Here is a 15,777-nt window from a genome sequence, read left to right on the forward strand (position 1 = left end):
CTTTCTATATTCTGGATATAAGTCCCTTATCAAATACAGTAACACCTGCCAAAGCTGGGACCTGTGTAAGGTAGAAACCTATCAAAGAAGGAAAACTCAAATATTTTCCACTAAAACAAGAGATTGAAAAGTGGTAAGACTGTACCCTGTCAATGGTGGAAAACTTGTGAGACCCAGAAAAACAAGGCAATCCTCTCAAGTTCTGGCTCTCACAGATATCACGTATATGTTTTACAAATATTTTCTCCCACATTGTGAGTTGTCTTTTCACCTTCTTGATGATATCATCTATAGCAAAAAGTTTTTAATTTTTCTGAGGTCCAACTTATCTATTTGTGTGTGTGTGCTTTTTGAATCTTTCTTTATTCTTCTTTTCTTCACTCCTTTCAAATCTACCAGCTCTTCGCTCTCAAGAAGTACACTATGCTCTGATCTTTTCCTACTCACTCCCATTTCTGCAATCCAGGTTTTATCTTTTCTGTGATTTTTTTCCTTAAAAATATTACTGAGTAAAATAATAAAGAATCCAATCTAATTGTATTCCTAGGCAGAACATCCTCATCATCAAAAAATAATTATTCAATGCTTGCCTTGGGTAGAGGGTTGAAAACACCTTAGAAACATGTCCATAACCTTTAGTCACTGAAACTGTTACCTGACTGTCCTTGTTTTGAGTGTATTAACAGTCCTCAGTGTTTGGGTGCATTTACAGTCTTGTATGAATTATGACAGGGACTTGTTTATTATTGTAACAAGAGGTCTAGCTCATTTATTCTTGTTATCCCACAGCTAGCCAGTGTTAACACTTAGAAAGATGCCATCTCTTGCAAGATGCCAGCTTACTCCTCTCCTCTATCTAGCAAACCACACATGCATTCCTGAAAGAATCCTTCATACATCTTAAAGTTATGCCTTTCACACATTTACATACTTCCTAGATTATATTTCTCCTGAAAGTTTGTATTTAAAAATTCAACCAATTCGATTTATGGTATTCCAGTTCAAAGTATGCAGATGGGAAGTTTATCCACCAGATATATGATTCCTGCATGTACCAGGCCAGATTAAATACCTCCTGTTTGTGAAAAAAAAAATTTTTTTTTGTTTGTGTTGAAATATTAAATTCAAAATGTATAGATCTTTATAACTTGGAAGTATATTGCAAATGTATATTTCTATAAATATATGTTTAATGTAATTAATTTATTCCAGCTTTACTGTTACTTAAAGAATACCAGAAGTAACTAACACTATTTTGGGACTTTTTTGATAGGGTGATAGTGGTGGACCGTTAATGTGCTACTTACCAGAGCATAAACGATTTTTTGTAATGGGAATTACCAGTTACGGACATGGCTGTGGTCGAAAAAATTTTCCTGGTGTCTATAGTGGGCCATCCTTCCACAAACAGTGGCTGACACAACACCTCTACCAGAAACATGCTAAAAACATATCTAATATAAATATTCCACTTGGACAGGTCCTCATAGCCTTAGGTTCTGCCGTCTTACTAGCAACTACATAAAGAAATTCTGAAGACTTTAGTAACTTTGTTTTGCATCGTGTCCCTTTCCACCATATTCTACATAATGAAAATAACTTCTTTTAGCAATTAATTGCCCATTTCAGAGTTCTTATATGGGCATTTTTTAAAAAATAAAAGGATTGTGACATTAGATATGTGATTGTAAATTTGACACTGAATCACATGCTACCTTAATGTATCTTGTTTTACTTTATAATCATAATTTTGTATTTAGAATACTTTTATAACATTTGTATACAATATTCAATTAAATATTTATTTTATGTGTATAAATGCCAAATAATAAAGAGTTTATAATTAAAACGAAAGCTTTTCTTTTGTTAAATTAATCAAAACTATTTCAAAAACTTTATGCTAAGTCAGTTGCAAGAGCACACTTTATTCAAAAACACTTGGTATGATTTATCATTCTCTGGAATTATCTTGTTTCCAATCTCAAAGGATATTTGGAGAAATAAGTATTTGCATATTTTTTAAACTCTAATCAAAGCAACTTATTTAATACATCAATACTTTATTTCCTATACCAAAAGAGAAGAACTGTGGTGCACACACTCAAAATAATTTATTTTTTGTTTGTTGTTGTTGGTTGCCATTGCGTTGGCTCTAACTCACGGTGACCTTATGTGTAACAGAATGAAACGTTGCCCCGTCTTTCCCCATCTTCATGATTGTTGGTATGTCTGAGTCCATTGTAGGGGCTCTTGTGTCAACCCATCTCTTTCAGGATTTCCCTTGTTTTTGCTGACCCTCTACTTTGCCAAATATGATGTCCTTTTCATACAATTTCTTTCATGATGATGTGTCCAAAATGAGTGAGCCAAAGTCTTGCTATCATCGCTTCTAAGGAACATTCTGGTTGTATTTCTTCTAAGCCTGATTTGTTTGTTCTTCTGGCAATCCATGATATGTTCAATATTCTTTGCCAAACCATGATTTGAATGCAGTTTTTTATTGAGAAATATATAATATGACTTTTTTTTGTAGCATTACAACCTACTTTCTAAACCTTATTTTCCTGAGGCCCATGCTAAAAGTTTTTTTATCCACTTTATTAAGGTATAATTTACATACAATAAAATGTACACATTTTAAGCATACAATTTGGTGAGTTCTGACAAATGTATATATCCATGTAACCATCCTCATAAGATATAGAACATTTCCATCATCTCCAAAACTTCCGTTGTGCCCCTTCCCAGTAAATCCCACCTTGACCCCAGGCAACCACCGATCCACTTTCTACTATGGTCGATTATGTTTGTCCTTCCTAGAGTTTTATATAAATGTAGTTATATAGTATGTACTCTTTTGAGTTTGGCTTCATTAACTTAATATGTTTCTGAGATTCTTCCATGTTGTTTCATTTATCAGTAGTTCATTCCTTTCTATTATTGAGTAGTAGTCAATCATATGACTGTAACACAATTTGTTTATCCATTTACTCATTGATGGACATTAGGATTGTTTCTAATTTGGGACTGTCATAAATAAATCTTCTGTGAACATGCATATACATTGTATGGACATATTTTTCCCCTTCTCTTGGATAAATACCCAGGAGTGGAATTGCCTAGGGTTACATGTCAAGTGTATGTTTAACTTTATTAGAAACAGCCTATTTTCCAAAGTTGTACATTTTACATTCTCTCCAGCAGTATATGAGAGTTCCAATTGTTCTATATCAGTGCTAATGTTTGGTATTGTATTGCTGTACTTCTAGATGTTAGTCATTCAATTAGGTGTGTGGTGGCATTTATTTGTGGTTTTAACATGCATTTCCCTAATGACTGATGACAATGAGCATCTTTCCATGCTATTTCTAGCCAGTCATATGTCTTTTGTTAAATATCTGGTCAGATTTTTTGTCCACTTTTTTTTTTATATTTGGTTATTTGTCTTCTTACTATTGAGTTTTACGAGTTCTTTGTATATATATTTTAATACAAGTTGTTTATCTGATATATGCATCAAGAATATTTTTTCCAGTCTGTGGTTTGCCTTTTCATTTTCTTAACAGTGTCTTTCAAAGAGTAGAAATTTTAAATTTTGATGAATTCATATATATGTATATATTCATATATATGTACCTATAAAAAATTTGTGTGTAAAGTATATATTTATATGTAATTTATATATAAAATTCTATTATTAATGACTGACTGCTCAGAAACAGTCTAGAAGACATCTGCATGACATGTTCAAAGTGCTGAAAGAAAAATACAACTCTTAACCAAGAATTCCATATCCACGAAAGCTATTCTTCAAAAAATCAAGGTTAACAAAAACATTTTGAATAAACAAAAATAATTAATTGCCAGCAGACCTGCACTATATGAAATGCCTCCCTCCTGTTACCTGTCTGGCCCCTAAAGGCATTTCAGTTGGCACTTTGCTCCATACTGTAAGTTGCCCTTTAGTTGGGACACCAGAAAAAAAAAAAAACAAGAAGAAGAAATGCTGAAGGAAGTTATTCTGATTAAAGGAAGTGGCCCAGAATAGAAACTTGGATTTCTAGGAAGGAATGTTGTTGTTAGGTGCCGTCCAGTCAGTTCCGACTCATAGCAATCCTGTGCACAACAGAACGAAACACTGCCTGGTCATGCACCATCCTCACAATTATTGCTATGCTTGAGCCCATTGTTGCAGCCACTGTGTCATTCCATCTCATTGAGGGTCTTCTTCTTTTTTGCTAATCCTCTACTTTATGAAGCATCATGTCCTTCTCCAGGGACTGATCCCTCCTGACAACATGTCCAAAGTATGTGAGACGCAGTCTTGCCATCCTTGCTTCCAAGGAGTATTCCAGCTGTACTTCTTCCAAGGCAGATTTGTTTGTTCTTTCGGCAGTCCATGGTATACTGAATATTCTTCACCAACGCAATAATTTAAAGATGTCAGTTCTTCTTTGGTGGTCCTTATTCATTGTCCAGCTTTCGCATGCATATGAGGCGATTGAAAACACTGGTGGCTTGGGTTAGTCTTCAAGGTGACATCTTTGCTTTTGAACACTTTAAAGAGGGCTTTTGCAGCAGATTTGCCCAATGCAATGTGTTGTTTGATTTCTTGACTGCTACTTCCATGGGTGTTGATTGTGGATCCAAGTAAAATGAAATCCTTGACAGCTTCAATCTTTTTCCATTTATTATGATGCTGCTTATTGGTCCAATTATGAGGATTTTGGTTATTATGTTGAGGTGAAATCCATACTGAAGGCTGTAATTTTTGATCTTCATCAGTAAGCGCTTCAGGTCCTCTTCACTTTCAGCAAGCAAGATTGTGTCATCTGTGTAACGCAGGTTGTTAATGAATCTTCCCCCAATCCTGATGCCATGTTCTTCTTCATATAGTCCATCTTCTCAGATTATTTGCTGAGCATACAGAATGAATAAGTACGGTGAAAGGATACAACCCTGATGCACACAATTCCTGACTTTAAATCACGAAGTATCCCCTTGTTCTGTTTGATCAACTGTCTCTTGATTTATGTATAGGTTCCTTATGAGCACAATTAAGTGTTCTGGAATTCCCATTCTTGGCAATGTTATCTATAATTTGTTATGATCCACATAGTTGAATGCCTTTGCATATTTGATAAAACACAGGTAAACATCCTTCTGGTATTCTCTGCTTTCCTCCAGGACCCATCTGGCATCAGCAATGATACTCCTCATTCCACATCCTCTGAATTCAGCTTGAATTTCTGGCAGATCCCTGTCAATGTACTGCTGTAGCCGCTTTTGAAAGATCTTCAGCAAAATTTTACTTGCATGTGATATTAATGATATTGTTCAATAATTTCCACATTTGGTTGGATCACCTTTCTTTGGAATAGGCATAAATATGGATCTCTTCCAGTCAGTTGGCCAGGTAGCTGTCATCCAAATTTCTTGGCATAGACAAGTGAGCACTTCCAGTGCTGCATCCATTTGTTGAAACATCTCAATTGGTATTCTGTCAATTCCCGGAGCCTTGTTTTTCACCAATGCCTTCAGTGCAGCTTGGACTTCTTCCTTCAGTACCATCGGTTCCTGATCATGTGCTACTACTTGGAATGGTTGAACGTCAGTCAACCAACTATTTTTGGTATAGTTGTTCTGTGTATTCCTTCCATCGTCTTTTGATGCTTCCTGCATCATTTAGTATTTTCCCCTTAGAAACTTTCAATATTGCAACTCAAGACTTGAATTTTTTCTTCGGTTCTTTCAGCTTGAGAAATGCTGAGTGTGTTCTTTCCTTTTGGTTTTCTAACACCAGGTCTTTGCACGTGTCATTATAATACTTTGTCTTCTTGAGCTGCCCTTTGAAATCGTCTGTTCAGCTCTTTTACTCATCATTTTTTCTGTACAGTTTGGCTACTCTATGTTGAACAGCAAGTTTCAGACTTTCTTCTGACATCCATTTTAGTCTTTTCTGTCTTTTTAATGACCTCTTGCTTTCTTCATGAATGATGTACTTGATGTCATTCCACAAGTTGCTGGTCTTTGGTCATTAGTGTTTAATATGTCAACTCTGTTCTTGAGATGATCTCAAAATTCAGGTGGGATATAGTCAAGATCTTACTTTGGCTCTCATGGGTTTGTTCTGATTTTCTTCAGCTTCACCTTGAGCTTGCATATGAGCAATAGATGGTCTGTTCCACAGGCAGCCCCTGGCCTTGTTCTGACTGATGATACTGAGCTTTTCCATCATCTCTTTCCACAGAGGTAGTTGATTTGATTCCTGTGTATTCTATCCAGCAAGGTCCACATGTATGGTCACCGTTTATGTTGTTGAAAAACGTATTTACAATGAAGAAGTTGTTGGTCTTGCAAAACTCAATCAGGCAATCTCCAGTATTGTTTCTATCACCAAGTCCATATTTTCCAACTACTGATCGTTCTTCTTTGCTTCCAACTTTGGCATTCCAATCACCAGTAAATTATCAATGCATCCTGATTGCATGTTCAACCAATTCCAGACTGCAAAAGTTAGTAAAAATCTTTAATTTCTTCATCTTTGGCCTTAATGGAATTAAAATGGAATATAAAAATAATACAAGGGAAGGCATGAATGAAGGAAAACGGAAACAAAAAAGCAGATGAGACAAAAAGAAAACAGAGCAAAGTGGCAGACCTAAATCCAAACATTTCAATAACCACATTAAATGTAAATAGATGAATCATGTGAATAAACAGTGATTATCTGACTAGGTAAAAAAGGCAAGAACCAATTACATTCTGTGTACAAGACACACACCTTAAATATAAGGACACAAAAAAACCAAACCAAACCCTTCGCCTTTGAGTCAATTCCCAAGCATATTGACTCTACAGGACAGAGTAGAACTGCACCATAGGGTTTCCAAGGAGCAGCTGGTAGATTCAAACTGCTGACCTTTTGGTTAGTAGCTGAGCTCTTAACCACTGTGCCACCAGGGCTCCTAAAGACACAAATAAGTTGGAATTTAAAAGTTGGAAACAGTAAGCATAAGAAAGCTGGGTTGGCTATATACATATTAGACAAAATAGACTTCAGGACAAAGAAAACCACTAAAGACAGAGGAACACTTTATAATAATAAGGTAAATATATCAGGAAGCTATAAGTATTATAACTATATTCGTACCTAATAACAGAGCCTCAAAACACATGAAGCAAAAACTGACATAACTATAGGGAGAAACAAATGCACGATCATAATTGTAGATTTAGCACATCTCAATAATTGATACAGCAACAAGGCAATCAATAAGGTATAGAAGATCTAAATGATGCTATCAACCACTTTAGCTTCATTGACATATATAGAACATTACTTCTAACACTTCAGAGTACACATTCATTTCAATTGCACATGGACCAAATCAAAACCAGATTGAAATACCACCTCATCCTCATTAGAATGGCAATGTTTAAAAAAAGAAAACAGTAGTTATTGGCAAGGTTGTGGAGAAACTGGAATCTTCATCCATTGCTGGTGGGAATGTAAAATGGTACAGCCACTGTGGAAAACAGTTTGACGATTCTTTGAAAAATTGAACATAGAACTCCCATATAACACAGCAATCCCAATCCTAGGTATATATTCAGAAGAAGTAAAAGCAGGAATGCAAACAAAAACCTGTACACCAATGTTTATTGCAACACTTTTCACAATAGCCAAAAGGTGGAAACAACCAAAATGTCCATCAACAGATGAATGGAAAACAAAATATGACGTATACATGCAATAGAATATTACTCAGCCATAAAGAGAAATGAAGTCCTGATGCACGCCACAACATTGATGAACCTTGAAAACTTTATGCTGTCAGTTGCAAAAGCACAATTACTGTATGATCTCACTTACATAAAATAAACAATTATATAAAAAGCAAAGATTATTAGTGGTTACAAAGTGTTGAGAGATAGGAGGAAAGGAGGAGTTTTTGCGTAGGGGGCACTGAGTTTATCTTAATGGTGGTGAAATTAGTTGGAAAAGGATTGCAAGAAGAATTGCATGACTTAAGGAATGTAATAAATGTCAATGAATTATACATGTAGAAATTGTTGAATTGGTGTATGTTTTGTTGTGTATATTTTCACCAAAATAAAAAAAAGGGGTAGGAGGGCAGAAGACTGGCACTACTAAGTGCTGGAAAAGATGTATAACAACTGGAATTATCATACATTGCTGGCAGGAATGTACAATGGTACAACTACTTTGGAAAACAGTTTGGATACTTATAAAGTGAAAGTTGCACTTCCCTTACAACCCAGCAAGTCCATTCGTAGCATTTACCCAAGAGAAATGAAAATGCGTGGTTACAGAAAGACTTGTACGTAAATGTTCATAGCAGTCTTACTTATAATAGCCAGAAACTGTAAACAACCTAGTTGTCCATCAAAAGTATATGGATAAGCAAATTGTTGTATCACCATACAACTGAATACAACTCAGCAATAAAAAGGAATGATTTCCTGATATAATGAATATGAATGAATCTCAAAGGATTATGCTGATTGAAAGAAGTCAGACATAAAAGAGCACATACTGTATGACTCCATTTATTTGAAATTCTAGAAAAGACAAACTAATCTACACTGATGGAAAGCAGATCAATGATTACCTAGGTCTCCTGGAGGCAAGAGAGACTGTAAAGGGGCAACAGGGAGCCTTATGTGTGATGGAAATGTTCTGTATTTGATTGTGGTTGTGGTTTCACAAGTGTAAACCTCTGTTAAAACTCATTGAATAATACACTTATAAGGCGTAAACTTTATTATATGTAAATTAAACCTCAATAAAGTTGATTTTAAATATGCACACAACCAAAATGCAAACATTTGACAAAAATTAACACTGAAAAAAGAGAACATACCTACAAAATAGAGCTAATAGAGATAAATTCCTTAAAAAACCCTAAATATCTCAAGTGAATCAAGAATTGGCTACTACTGTTTGTTGTATGTTTAGTTTGATCCCAGTGTCACTGAATTATATGTGTAGGATGCTTGATTCCCAGTAGGGAAAACAATTAATGAATTTATTAACTTTTGAGATTGTAGAAAGTAGAGCAACCCCAAGCAGAAAAACATTATTAATGAGGTATCCTATATCTGTCACTTCAAATTTCACTCATATATCATCTGTTTGTGATCTCAATATAATTCCAACATTAACTCAGAAATTCATTTAAAATTTAAATTTAAACACCCCTTCCATATCTGCTGTTGTGTAGTTTTTTATTTTAACACTGTTTAAGCTGTCACCTTGTATTTAATAGCTTAAATGACACTACCATACCTGAAGGAAACATTAACAATTATATTACTCATTTTATCTATTCATTTTACAATTATTATAATCTTGTGAAAGGGTTTTGCCTACATGCCTAGAACAAATTTAAAATAAAATGCGATGGATAATTTTTTAAAGGATAGCATATATCATTCTTGAAAATAAAAAAATGTGAGTTAAAAATTCAGTAGATGGCAAAGAAAGAATTAGCTGAAGAACTCTCACAGATTGCAGTATAAAAGGACCAAGGTAAGAAATGTATAAGTTAGGGAACCTAGGAGATAGACCAAAAGTTCCAACACATGTTTAATAGAAATGGATAAATGAAAAAGTTTCCAGAGATGAAGAAAGTTAAGAGACCTCAGATTAAAAGGGTCTACACCCAATGCTGAGCAAAATGAATTGTAAAAGAGAATCAGGAGGCGGGGCCAAGATGGCTGACTAGGTAGAAGCTACTGCGGATCCCTCTTGCAACAAAGACTCGGAAAAACAAGTGAATCGATCACATACATGACAGTCTACAAACCCGGACCATCAAACACAGAACTAAAGAGTTGACCTGAGTGACAGGGGAGTGAAAAGCCATGCCCTGAAGCAGCGACCGCTTCTGGAACCGGCGTCCTGTGCCACAGCCTTAAGGCCTCGCGGTTCCCTGGTGCCGAGTGGTGGGGCTGATTGTGGCTTACTGACAGGGCAAGCACGGGACACAGCCCTAACCCCTAACCCCCTGGGGTAACCTCAGTAGAGACTCAGCCAGCGCAAGCAGGCTGCACACTGACGGGGCTGACAAGAGAACAAGCAACCACGGGGAAGCAGCGACTGTTTTCCGAGCCTGGAGCCAGTGTCCCAGTCAGAAAACCTTGGTGCCGGGCTTTGGACTGGGTGCAGGGGAGCTGAGCACGGCTTCCCGAGATGGTGCAAGCAGGGGATGCGGCCCTAGCCCCCTGAAGTAACCTCAGGGGAAACCCAGCCAGCACATGCAGGCAGCACAAGGACGTGGCTGACAGGAGGAGAAATCACCAGGAAGCAGTGACTGGTTTTGGAGCCTGGAGTGCAGCGTCCCAGCCAGAAAACCTTGGCACTGGGCTCTGGACTAGAAGAGGAGGAGCCGACCACACCTTCTGAGAGGGTGTAAGCACTGGATGCAGGCCTGACCCTCGGGGGGCAATCTTGACCCAGCCAGCACACACAGGCTACACGCCCCTCGGGAATCTCAGACAAAACAGTCATCACCAAGCAAGGTAAGTAACTTTGTCTATATTGCTGGGTGCTACTCTCTCCTATCTATCTGATCCCTCCCCTCCCTGCCCCAAGCTGCTTCATTAACATTGGAATTTCCTGGGCCAGGGAGTGAAGTGCTCTGTGGGGTTTTTTTTTTTTTCCTAACCCATTCTTCTGGCCTGAGAGAAGCAGCTACTAACAACCGAGGGATGCAAAATCCTTCCCTGACTTCCCTAAACTGGAATAAAAATACAGAACCAGCTCCAGCCAAGCATATGAGATCCACAGTCTTTGGCTTTCATCCCCACATGGAACAAGGTGGCTATTATAATGCAAAGGCAATTCTGATAGAGATCTGACTGTAATTGTTTTAGCAGAGCACTGGAAAGATAAGTTTTCCAGGTCTGATATCTCTACCCATTAAACAGGGAACGGAGGGCTGAAGCTCCACCCAAACCAACTAGCCACCTGCCAAAGGGATCTGAGGATACTGATGCCTACTCATTTTTAGAGGTACAAGCATTGCATGCCTCAGGTACAGCTGCAGAGCCCACCCACCAAAGTGCTTTAGGAATAGAGACACACATACCTCACTGGCACGTGGGGGAAGGTTGTCAGCATCCTGCCCTCCTTGGAGTGTGACCCCCTGCTGCTACTAGAATCTGGTGTACACAACTATCACCATTACTCCTCTAAGTTAATAGGTGACAGTCTACACCACACACTTGGTGACCCAAAATCAGAACACCTCAGATGATTCTATTCAAGAATAGTGAATAGACTCTTAGGCTTATATATCTGGTAACAGCCTAAACCAGCTGGTAATAGGACATAAGTGATTCAAAGGATATGATAAGACAGCACAATCTAGTAGCCCATCTGGGTATATTGAAACAAAACAAGATAAGACTCAGCAAATATAAAATAAATCATTACAATATCTTATAGATGGCTCAGAGACAGCAGTCAATATCAAATTACATTAAGAAGCAGACCATGATTACTTCTACAAATCCCCAAATTAAAGAGTCAAAATCTTCCCCAAATGAAGATACAATCCTGGAATTGCCAGATGCAGGATATAAAAAACTAATATACAGAATGATTCAAGACAGGGATGACCTCAGAAATGAAATAAGGCAATCTACAGAAAAAACCAAGGAACACACTAATAAAGCAGTTGAAGAAATCAAAAAGATTATTCAAGAACATAGTGGAAAAATTAGTAAACTGCAAGAATCCATAGAGAGACAGCATTCAGAAATCCAAAAGATTAACAGTAAAATTACAGAATTAGACAACTCAATAGGAAACCAGAGGAGCAGAATCGAGGAACTGGAATGCAGAGTGGGGGAGATGGAGGATAAGGCAATTGACACCAATATAGTTGAAGAAAAATCAGGTAAAAGAATTTTTAAAAAATGAAGAAAACCTAAGAATCATGTGGGACTCTATCAAGAAGAATAACTTGCGTGTAATTGGAGTTCCAAAACAGGGAGGGATAACAGAAAATACAGAGAGAATAGTCAAAGATCTGTTGGCAGAAAACTTCCCTGGCACCATGAAAAACGAAAGGATATCTACCCAAGATGCTCATCGAACCCCACATAAGGTTGATCCAAAAAGAAAATCACCAAGGCATATTATCATCAAACTTGCCAAAACCAAAGATAAAGAGAAAATTTTAAAAGAAGCCAGGGATAAAAGAAAAGTCACCTTCAAGGGAGAATCAATAAGAATAAGTTCAGACTACTCAGCAGAAACCATGCAGGCAAGAAGGCAATGGGATGACATACATAGAGCACTGAAGGAGAAAAACTGCCAGCGAAGAATCATATATCCAGCAAAACTCTCTCTCAAATATGAAGGTGAAATTAAAACATTTACAGATAAACACAAGCCTAGAGAATTTGCAAAAACCAAACCAAAGCTACAAGAATTACTAAAGGAATTTTTTGGTCAGAAGATCAATAATATCAGATACCAACACAACACAAGGTTACAAAACAGAACATCCTGATATCAACTCAAACAGGGAAATCACACAAAAAAAACAAGATTAATTTAAAAAAGAAAATGCTCAAAACAGGGAATCATTGAAGTCATTATGTAAAAGATTACGATAATCAAAAAGAGGGACTAAATACAGGAGGCATAGATCTTCCACATGGAGAGGAAAACAAGGTGATATAGGATGATACAAGTTAGGTTTTTACTTAGAAAAATAGGGGTAAATATTAAGGTAACCACAAAGAGGTCTAACAATTCCACAATTGAAAATAAAAACCAAGAAAAACATAACGACTCAGCAAACATAAATTCAACTACTATGAAAATGAGGAACACACAATTTACAAAGAAAAACTTCTCAGCACAAAAAAGTAAGTGGAAAAATGAAATTGTCAACAACACAAAAAAGCATGAAAATGACACCACTAAACTCATACTTATCTATAATTATGCTGAATATAAATGGACTAAATACACCAATAAAGAGACAGAGAGTCTCAGACTGCATAAAGAAACAAGATCCGTCTATATGCTGCCTACAAGAGACACACCTTAGGCTTAGAGACACAAACAAACTAAAACTCAAAGGATGGAAAAAAATATATCAAGCAAACAACAATCAAAAAAGAGCAGGAGTGGCAATATTAATTGCTGACAAAAGAGACTTTAAAGTTAAATCCACCACAAAGGATAAAGAAGGACACTATATAATGATTGTTGTTGTTGTTGTTAGGTGCCATCGAGGCAGTTCCGACTCATAGCAACCCTATGCACAACAAAACGAAACACTGCCCAGTCGTGTGCCATCCCTACAATCGTTGTTATGCTTCAGCTCATTGTTGCAGCCACTGTGTCAATCCACCTTGTTGAGGGTCTTCCTATTTTCCCCTGACCCTGTACTCTGCCAAGCATGATGTCCTTCTCCAGGGACTGATCCCTCCTGACAACATGTCTGAAGTATGTAAGACGCAGTCTCGCCATCCTTGCCTCTAAGGAGCATTCTGGTTGTACTTCTTCTAAAACAGATTTGTTCGTTCTTTTGGCAGTCCATGGTATATTCAATATTCTTCGCCAACACCACAATTCAAAGGCGTCAACTCTTCTTCGGTCTTCCTTATTCATTGTCCAGCTTTCACATGCATATGATGCGATTGAAAATACCGTGGCTTGTATATGCACACCTATGTTTATTGCAGCTCTGTTTACAATAGCAAAAGCTGGAAGCAACCAAGGTGTCCATCAATGGATGAATGGTTAAATAAATTGTGGTACATTCACACAACGGAATACTACGCATCGATAAAGAACAGTGACGAATCTGTGGAACATTTCATAACATGGAGAAACCTGGAAGGCATTATGCTGAGTGAAATTAGTCAGAGGCAAAAGGACAAATATTGTATAAGACCACTATTATAAAATCTTGAGAAACAGTATAAACTGAGAACACATACTTTTGTGGTTACGAGCGTGGGAGAGGGTTTTTTACTGATTAATTAGTAGATAAGAACTGCTTTAGTTGAAGGGAAGGACAATACTCAATACATGGAAGGTCAGCTCAACTGGACTGGACCAAAAGCAAAGAAGTTTCCGGGATAAACTGAATGCTTCAAAGGTCAGCGGAGCAAGGGCAGGGGTTTGGGGACCATGGTTTAAGGGGACCTCTAAGTCAATTGGCAAAATAATTCTATTATGAAAACATTCTGCATCCCACTTTGAAATGTGGCGTCTGGGGTCTTAAATGCTAACAAGTGGCCATCTAAGATGCATCAATTGGTCTCAACCCACCTGGAGCAAAGGAAAATGAAGAACACCAAGGTCACACGATAACTAACAGTCCAAGAGACAGAAAGGGCCACATGAACCAGAGACCTACATCATCCTGAGACCAGAAGAACTGGTTGGTGCCTGGCCACAATCGAAGACTGCCCTGACAGGGAGCACAACAGAGAACCCCTGAGGGAGCAGGAGATCAGTGGGATGCAGACCCCGAATTCTCACAAAAAGACCATACTTAATGGTCTGACTGAGACTAGAGGAATCCCGGTGGTCACGGTCCCCAAACCTTCTGTTGGCCCAGGACAGGAACCATTCCCGAAGACAACTCATCAGACATGAAAGGGACTGGACAGTGGGTAGGAGAGAGATGCTGATGAAGAGTGAGCTATTTATATCAGGTGGACACTTGAGACTGTGTTGGCATCTCCTGTCTGGAGGGGGATGGGAGGATAGAGAGCGTTGGAAGCTGGCAAAATTGTCACCAAAGGAGAGACTGGAAGGGCTGACTCATTAGGGGGAGAGCAAGTGGGAGTATGGAGTAAGGTGTATATAAACTTGTATGTGACAGTCTGACTTGATTTGTAAACGTTCACTTGAAGCTCAATAAAAGTTAATAAAAAATAAAATAAAAATAAATAATAAAAAAAAGAAAATACCATGGCTTGGGTCAGGAGCACTTTAGTCTTCAGGGTGACATCTCTGCTCTTCAACACTTCGAAAAGGTCCTTTGCAGCAGATTTGCCCAATGCAATGCATCTTTTGATTTCTTGACTGCTGCTTCCATGGCTCTTGATTGTGGATCCAAGTAAAATGAAATCCTTGACAACTTCAATCTTTTCTCCATTTATCGTGACGTTGCTCATTGGTCCAGTTGTGAGGATTTTTGTTTTCTTTATGTTGAGGTGTAATCCATACGGAAGAAGGCTGTGGTCTTTGATCTTCATTAGTAAGTGCTTCAAGTCCTCTTCACTTTCAGCAAGCAAGGTTGTGTCATCTGCATAACGCAGGTTGTTAATGAGTCTTCCTCCAATCCTGATGCCCCATTCTTCTTCATATAGTCCAGCTTCTCGTATTCTTTGTATGGTGAAAGAATACAACCCTGACGCACACCTTTCCTGACTTTAAACCAATCCGTATCCCCTTGTTCTGTCCAAACAACTGCCTCTTGATCCATGTAAAGGTTCCTCATGAGCACAATTAAGTGTTCTGGAATTCCCATTTTTCGCAGTGTTATCCATGGTTTGTTATGATCCACACAGTCAAATGCCCTTGCATAGTCAATAAAACACAGGTAAACATCCTTCTGGTATTCTCTGCTTTCAGCCAGGATCCATCTGACATCGGCAATGACATCCCTGGTTCCATGTCCTCTTCTGAAACCGGCCTAAATTTCTGGCAGTCGCCTGTCGATATACTGCTGCAGCCGTTTTTGAATGATCTTCAGCAAAATTTTGCTTGCG

At 37.8% G+C, this 15,777-nt stretch overlaps 1 protein-coding gene across 1 annotated transcript in view; it reads left to right on the forward strand.

Annotated features, from left to right (window-relative positions):
- TMPRSS12 (transmembrane serine protease 12) overlaps window positions 1–1,534 on the forward strand; it is a 39,181-nt gene extending 37,647 nt beyond the window's left edge. The window contains exon 5 of the mRNA XM_049884881.1: window positions 1,274–1,534. Within this exon, the coding sequence (XP_049740838.1) occupies window positions 1,274–1,525 (252 nt within the window). The 3' untranslated portion in view covers window positions 1,526–1,534. The remainder of the gene's footprint in view (window positions 1–1,273) is intronic.
- Window positions 1,535–15,777: the final 14,243 nt, after the last annotated feature.

Source organism: Elephas maximus, chromosome 4 (assembly GCF_024166365.1).
Source record: "Elephas maximus indicus isolate mEleMax1 chromosome 4, mEleMax1 primary haplotype, whole genome shotgun sequence".
Classification (NCBI taxonomy): domain Eukaryota; kingdom Metazoa; phylum Chordata; class Mammalia; order Proboscidea; family Elephantidae; genus Elephas; species Elephas maximus.